General features: G+C 44.0%; 1 protein-coding gene across 1 annotated transcript; it reads left to right on the forward strand.

The window, feature by feature from the left end:
- Positions 1-279: 279 nt before the first annotated feature.
- On the forward strand, positions 280-4,242 carry sparcl2 (SPARC-like 2; the record flags this gene model as incomplete). The annotated part of the gene is made up of 5 exons (XM_080740695.1): positions 280-424; positions 612-766; positions 2,439-2,555; positions 3,315-3,415; positions 4,122-4,242. The coding sequence occupies 5 exons, from the start codon at positions 280-282 to the stop codon at positions 4,240-4,242; spliced, it is 639 nt and encodes a 212-aa protein (XP_080596821.1).
- Between the last annotated feature and the right edge of the window lie 4,363 nt (positions 4,243-8,605).

An 8,605-nucleotide genomic window follows, 5' to 3' on the forward strand; every position in this document is an offset into this window, starting at 1 on the left:
AGTTGCTTGAAGTCCAGTGGGAAGTTTCCGAAGTCAGTTAGGATTTGGGTTGCTATGGCATCTGCAATGCTTTTTTACACAATATTCTAATTTTCTGAGATTGATGTGTATATATATATATCCATGTGTGAAACAAAATAATTAGATATAATGTCCAAATCATCATATTTTAAGCTATAAATGTACACCATTCATGCGTGTTGTCATTAGATTGTATTGAGAAAGGTCACCGTCAATTATGTGAAGCCTTAAATAAAATATTCAGGATTTCCAGAGATCATGAATGTACTAGCTTGTGTGTTCAGGCAGAGGGTGCCAGTGTGCAGTGTTCTGGGGAAGACCTATGGGAACGAATGTCTGCTACATAAAGAAGCCTGCCGAAAGAGACGGCGCACTGGACTGGCTCACATAGGACCCTGTATAGGTAATACACACACACACACGCACACGCACACGCACACGCACACACACACACACACACACACACACACACACACACACACACACACACACACACACACACACACACACACACACACACACACACACACACCGTTCCCATACAGTACAGTAACATGCTAAATCCATGTTATTATTTCATTTCACGTCAGCTCCCAAGGCTGACTGCACTGTGGAAGAGCTCGGTCAGTTCCCTTATCGATTCATGGACTGGTTCTTGTTGCTGAGTCGTATGGGAGAGACCTACGCTTCCGCTGCCCCACCTCAGAGTTGCCTCAACCACACCCAGAGAACACAACTGGCACAGGTACTGTAATTAACAGTTAACACACAGGTGATTTTCTACTTTTGAAACACAGTCAAATACAACTAAGATGTTACAGTAGGTCATTAATGCAGGTCAATGTTGAATTCAACGATACAAAGAGTAGAAGTTTGGTTTAGGCCTTTTCAAGGACACTTTTACATTTTTGGAAGAATACCCTGTAAAAGGCTGCATGGCAACAAACTTGTCCCCTTATCGACACCCCTGATGTAAAGAGAACAGAGGTCGAGAAAAGGAACATAGACAAACTGAAGTGACAGCAAAGGAAGGAGGCGAGACAACTGCAGTGTAGCAAATGTGTAATGGGCGGGTTGATGGCGGTGTCAGTTAATGGTGATGGAATCAATATCCCCAGCAAAATATGATACAAATGAAACCATAAACCAGGGAAGAAATACCAAGGGATCACTTCCATTCCCCAAAGAAGTTTAATGTAGAACTCTTAACAGGGTAGTATGGTCACCACACTTCATCAATCCCATAGCAAAAATCGATGCTAAAGGCACGGCAAGTTCTTGTTTAGCTCATGATGCTGTCTTGCGGACTTCCCAATAAAATAGGGGCTTTCAGGAAGTCTATGTAAAAATAGGACGTGGTGGTCAATATGCACTAAATTATTCAATAATGAAGAGAAATAGGAGTAACGTAATATTCTCCATGCCAGCCACCATGACCTCTTGCCCTCTACACAGCTATTTGAAAAATGATATTGATATGACGGAATATCATTGATGTTATCTATGATGACATCTGTGTACATGTACAGCAGCATGTGCATGAAGGCATTCTTTAACCCTTACTTAACCTTATCATTAACCTCATAGGTGTCTTGTTGTCTGTGTCTATGATTATTACCTTGTGTTCTGTACAGCATTTTGGTCAACGGCAGTTGTTTTGAAATGTGCTTTCAAAATACATTTGATTTGATTAGATCAGGGGTGGGCAACTTTGCTGATGGACAGGGCCACTATATTTTCACACTCACTCCAGAGGGCCACAATGCATATACATAGCAAAAATAGCAGATCTACAAGCTCAAAACGCCCTGCGACGCATTTTGAGCTTGTAGATCTGCTATTTTTGCTATTTTTGAATTGGAATCCCGAAAAGTAACTTTTTTCTTCTTTTGTTTTAAAATTTCAAATGCATTTATATGTTCTCATGTTAACTTTATGAGCTTAATACAAATACATTGGACATAAACAAACACAATAACATTTTAATACTAGTCATTTAGCAACTAATATAGAATGAAGTAATTAAAGCCAGTCATTTTTTCCATGTTTGGAATTGTTACAGCTGAAATCAATAATATATCAGTATTCAGATATCAACCTGAGGGCCGTATTAAGTGAAATTGGGGGCCGCATGTGGCCCCCGGGCCGCCAGTTGCCCATGTATGGATTAGATTTACCCTTTACTTCACCTTTAACCTACTGTGAAAGATAGGGGGAATTGGAAAAGATTGAGAAGAGAAGAAAAGAAAAGAGCCAGACAAAACAGAATAGAAGAATAGAAATATAGTATATTATAAGGTTTAGTACAAAGTTATAATACAACATTTAGAACTTTTCTTTATCAGTGCAACCAGTTATATTTTTAAAACATGTTTCCTACAACTCATGTTTTTCTCCCTCTCTCTCTCTCTCTCTAGCACAATTTTCTCTTGTTGGACAAGAACAAGGATGGGAAACTGAGTCGCAGAGACCTGAAGAAGTTGCGTTACAAGAGGATGCCACTGGAACACTGCGCTATGTCGTTCCTCCAGTCAGTACCATGTCCATGTCTGAAATCTTGGTTATCATAACAATAATAGCAAATGATGTATGTTTGCATACATATAATTGCAACTATTTGCACACTTATTTGCAGAGTAAACAGGCACTGGTCTCACTGGTAACACTGGTCTGATCAATGTTAGTGTCCTTGTGATTCTCACATGATTACAAGTTAACCTTGTGTTCCATACGTTCACATTCACAATGTTAGATATTGTGGGTCCATGGCCTGTTGGGTCCCCTTTGAAAGAAACTGCCAATAAAATAATACTATTACACTGACTGGAGGCAGTTCTGTTGCTTTCAGCGTGTTGTTTATTAGCTTATCACTGCAACCGAAACGGTTAAACTATGCCTCACCCTGTGATGCCTTTGGCCCTGACTCCAACGCCATGTCACACCTCCCACCATGCTGTTCTATCAGCAGCCCATCCATCCACTCATCCCCTGTGCCAATATCCCCTTCCTGTGTCCCCCTCCCCTCTCTTTCACCAGCCACAACACCATCTCTCCATCATCTCGCTCCTCCTCCATATTTAAGCACTTCAGCTGTCCTTCCTTCCCGTTTACATCTCCAGCCACTTACAAATCTCCATCGCCCACGACCTCTCTGTCAATCCCTCTGTCCTTCTCACCCTCTGCACCCTCTCCGTCACCCCATCCCTCGCTCCATTTCTTCACTCCCTCGTTTTCCTTCTCACACTATTCTCACTCTCACCCTCTACCAACCCCCTACACACTCTCCCTGCCAGTCTGCTGTGACAGGTTTTGTGGGAGAAGGGCTGCCTGCGTGTGTCAATGTCAACCCCATTCTCAGCAATGATAATGTTTATTACCCACTGTGCCTCCTGCCGTACGTGGATTAGCACAAATTGAGTCCGTACCCTTCAGAGATAACGCCAGGGTGGGCTGAAAGACAATGGCTGATGTAAAGCCCCAGGGCTGCTGTTCCCGTACCTATCCGTGTTTTTATGCGTCTTTGCGTGCCTGTGTATTGCATTATGCAAGATTACATACATGTAATGATTTGTGTGTGTGGGTGTGTGTGTGCATGTGGGTGCATACGTGTGTGTGTGTGTGTGTGTGTGTGTGTGTGTGTGTGTGTGTGTGTGTGTGTGTGTGTGTGTGTGTGTGTGTGTGTGTGTGTGTGAGAACATATCGTCGTTGTCGGGTGAAAACCTTGTATGTCTAAGACCATTCGTTTTGTATTTATCATGTTAAAAATGAACTAAACTAGTGAAAATAGCAGATCTACAAGCACACAATGCCTCGCACCGCGAGGCGTTGTGTGCTTGTAGATCGGCTGTTTTCACTACTTTTGTGCGACAGCCTTGTATGATGAAGCAGGGCTTTACTTGGTGAAAAAAGTACAAATGTGAAACTTGGAGATACGAGGTTTCTGCCCGACAGTGACGATATGCATGTATGCAGACTTGTGCCACGTGCACAAGTCTGCATCTGTTACAGTATATTTGTCCGCTCGTTCTTACACGTCACATACTTGTCGAGGTCAGCCACGCGTGTGCGCAGCACTGAGCCATATTGTGCTGTGTGTGCAGGTCATGTGACCGTGACAGAAACAGGAAGGTGACCCTGCGGGAATGGACGTCCTGTCTGGTGGACCGCTCCGAGGCCTGGTTCCACAGCTTCATGTGTGAGTTGAAGCGTCTCCCCTCTTAACCAAGGTTGAAAACCTTCTGAGCCCTGGGGGTCTTCAGAAATGCCACAATGAGTTATAGTTGTTCTGTTGTAGGATATTTACTATTCAGGGTCCAGCGTGAAATGTATTCATGTTTCACAGGGCCTTAACCAATCGATTGACACTTTAACTAATTTAACAATTTAATTATTTTGTCCATGGATGTCATTTTTGAAAGCTCTACTTCTGTTTTTGGAACAAAATAATTATCTGATGTTTGCAGTGTTTCAAAGACACAGAGAATGCTATCATGTGAGATGAACTGATGGTGCTTGCACAAGAATGTATTTCACCCACGGATCCTGATTGTTTGTCATTTATAGCACTTCACACCAGTCCCCGATTATAAATACTAGTTTTTGTTTCTTTCAACAGCGATGAAAATGGGTTCCCGTAAGCTGTGTCCGCTGACAAAGGAGAGGCACCTTTGAAGACCACCACAGTTAATATTGTCGTCATCATCATCATCATCATCATCATTTTGTCTTTTCCAAGCAACAGGATCTTACCCCCTGCGGTTCCACCTATTTGTCTCCCTCGGTACTGCAGCCAGTGGGATACTATGACATCATGCACTTGGCAGGTCTGCCGCTGGCTGGTCCATGCATTCACATGAGTGTAAAAAGGCCATAATAAACGTCAGCGCTGTCTGGCTGCCCCCGGTCATTAATTGCAGTTACTTGTTGTCCTCTGTGTGTGTGTGTGTGTGTGTGTGTGTGAGTGTGTGCGCGTGTGCACATGCCTGCATGTGTGCATGCGTGTGTGGCAAAAGAGCACGGACCAATTGACAACATTACAGGAGCAGCATGCCTCAGACAAGCAATTAAAAGGGAGGTGGAGATAGATGGAGAGATGGATGGGCAGATACAGGCAAACAGACATGGAAGGAGAGGGGAGGGGAGGGGTCGCAGTGCACGGAGACGTGACCAGAGAAAAATAGAGAGATAATCAAGAAGGGAATGAACGGGGCGGTGGGACGACCCTGGTAATGCACTGGAAGAGAGTGATGGAGAGAGAGAGAGTGAGGGGAAAGAGATGGAAGCAGAAAGTGTATTTGTGAGAAAAAAGGAAGGGGGGTGTAATGCACTGTAAATGGGAGTCGAGAGTAATGAAGTAATGCATGAAAAATGGATCAGAAATATGGGAGGAAAGACTGCGAACGGAGAGCGAGAGAGAGGGGGAAGGGACGAGTGAGGAAGTGGGATGAATGGAGGAGAGAGGGAACGCACAGAGGGGGGGCAGCAGGTCTTTACAGAGAGAGAGAGAGAGAGAGAGAGAGCATAGCATAAGCAACTCTGAACATGAAGCTGAGTTTCGGAGTTAACCGTCTTGTCGGATTCAAGAAATACTGTACAAGTGCACTGACATTAGGGCTGTCGCGATTATGACATTTTACATGACGATTAATTGTCACTCAAATAATTGCGATTAACGATTTAATTGTGTTTTTGTCATTGACAATTACATCTCTGTTTGGCTTGTAGGCTTTGAAGTTGCACATTGCAGATATGACACATAACCTAAATATACAAAGAAATGACTGACATATTTGACAACTTTATACTTTAAAAAGAACATTGACAGTGGAAATAGCAGATCTACAATCGCGACGCGTTGTGAGCTTGTAGATCTGCTATTTCCACTATTTTTGAAAATGTTTGAAAATATGAAAATCTTTCAACATGTAGACGATTATGAAGATTATGAAATAATTGCGATTATGTCAAATAATTGCGATTAGACTATTATGTAATAATTGTGACAGCCCTAACTGACATTTCTCTTCATGTGCCGTAATAACACAGTGTAGGCTACTTTATACAACCCTCGCTGGCATTTGTTTGGGCAAGTGTGTATATAAATATGTATCTGTATGTGAGAGTGTGCAAACATAATGCTGTGTGTGTGTGTGTGTGAGTGAGTGAGTGAGTGAGTGAGTGTGCATGCATGTCTGTCTAAACAGTGTAATCCTGAGGGTTAGTTGGGTCCATGTCTTCACACTTTTATATGTGCATGTGTGTGCTGTGGTGAATATGCATACAGTGCATATTACTGTGTGTGTGTGTGTGTGTGTGTGTGTGTGTGTGTGTGTGTGTGTGTGTGTGTGTGTGTGTGTGTGTGTGTGTGTGTGTGTGTGTGCGTGTGCGTGTGTGTGTTGGTGTTCCATGATCAATAAGGATTCCTGCGTGGCCTGAGGTGAGTTCTCTGGTACCACTGGTGTCTCTGGACTAATTACCCAACACATTTCCCTGTTTCTGCCCCGGAGGATGCGGGGAGACAGAAAGAGATCTGAGAGCACAAGACGAGGAAAAAAGAGACGGGCGAGAGAGAGAGAGAAAGCTATTTCAATATTGAACACCATACAGATGCACGCTGCCGACATGAGGCAAATGAGGAGCGCTCGCTGTGTCAGGCTCAGAAAAAGAAAAAAAAACACACTTACCACACTAAGTACCAAAACAAGATCTTCATTCCCTCTCGTTAATGTCTCAGATTGGCACTCATCGCTTCTGATCAGGAGAGTGGGAGTGGACCACTGGAGGGCTGTATATAGGAAGCTAAATTGAAGACGAAAAGAGAAAGAAACAAGGAAAACAGCAACACGAAGAGAGAAAGATGGAGAGACATGGGGAGATGAGGAGGAACAGTCAGAACCGCATGAGGAATGCAACGTAATGATGAGGATGGATCATGGATCATTAAACTGTATCATTTTTTTACAATGATGAGCAATCAGCAGCGATCATGAGACGTCTCACCCACGCCCCCACCACCACCTCTCCATGTGGGAGACCGTAAAGGAGTAGTTCACCCCCAAAATGACTTTTTTTCTATTGATTACTCATGCCATGGAGACTTGAGTTCAATAATATTTTTTCCTATTTGTCGCATTCCAAAGACAAAAAATTGATTATAGTAAATGTACCACCATTGATTCCGGATGGGGACCCGAATGCATTTGGGTCAAATTATTGTCTTAAGAATGCAACAAAAAAACTCAAAATATTATTGACGTCAAGTCTCCATGGCGTGAGTAACAAAGTCGTTTTGGGGGTGAATTACTCCTTTAAGGGCCCTGAATCACTGAATGCAACGTCCATACCCCAATTAATACCTCCACCACTAGTAGCACCAAACCCCCCTCCTCAATCACTCCCCATTCCCCAATGACTCCCTCAGTCCCTGGGGACCGGTCCCTTTTAACTGGGGGGAAATAAAACGAGTCGTTCCTCGGGCCACCCTGAAGCTTCTCCTCCTCCCACTAACCCCCCCACCAACACACACACATACACAGACACACTAGATTCGCTCTCATTACCTCCAGACGACATGGTCACCGTCCCACCCACCCCCACCCAATGTCCAAACAGAGGGGGACAGTTAACACCAATGCCTAATCCTCATCTATTGTGAGACAGCTTTATTTTACTGTCTCACGGATGCACGCACGTACGTACGTACGTACGAACGCACGCACGCACGCACGCACGCACGCACGCACGCACGCACGCACGCACAGAGAGCCTCAAATCTCCCCCCAAGTGTAACATGCTCGGTTGGATGGCGATGACCACCCACTCACTAACCTTGTCCAACCCCCCACCTTTGATCGGTGATCCTCTCAGTGATGGTGCGTGCCTCCATATCTATATCATATGTATACTCACTCGCATTCACGCACGCACACATGGAATCACACACACACACACACACACACACACACACACACACACACACACACACACACACACACACACACACACACACACACACACACACACACACACACACACACACACACACACACACACACACACACACACACACACACACACAGTCCCAGGGGATCCTCTGCTGCCAGCACAGGAGCAGATGGGCGGCTGGTGATGATACGTTGTTAAAAATAAAGATTCTTGTTAACCCATAGCCAGCTAGAGCAATATCATCCCCCTTTCTCTCTCCCTCTCTCACTCTCTCACCCCATATATCTGCATAGCAAAATCCTCTCAGGGGAGAATTAACACTAACAATTTTACTATGTTTTTGTCTCTTTACTTGGTGTATCGCGGTTTCTCTGTCTTGCTGCACAAAACAAACACCTTATTGGAACTTTGAAGTACAGTATTTGTCTGACTAAACACTTTCCACACACCAAAGAAGCATTGTTGTTGAAAAGTGGAAAAAAAGAAAAGAAAACAACTTTACCGCATCATTCACGGGGCACCCCCCACCCACACCCACCCACTTCACCCCAAAACATGATATTTAATACATGACCATCATCATAAAGACAGCCTCTTGCATTATGCATGGCTCGTAAGCAGACATCAATAATGGATGTCG

This window comes from Nannobrachium achirus (genome assembly GCF_963921795.1).
Source record: "Nannobrachium achirus genome assembly, chromosome: 13".
NCBI classification, from domain to species: Eukaryota; Metazoa; Chordata; class Actinopteri; order Myctophiformes; family Myctophidae; genus Nannobrachium; species Nannobrachium achirus.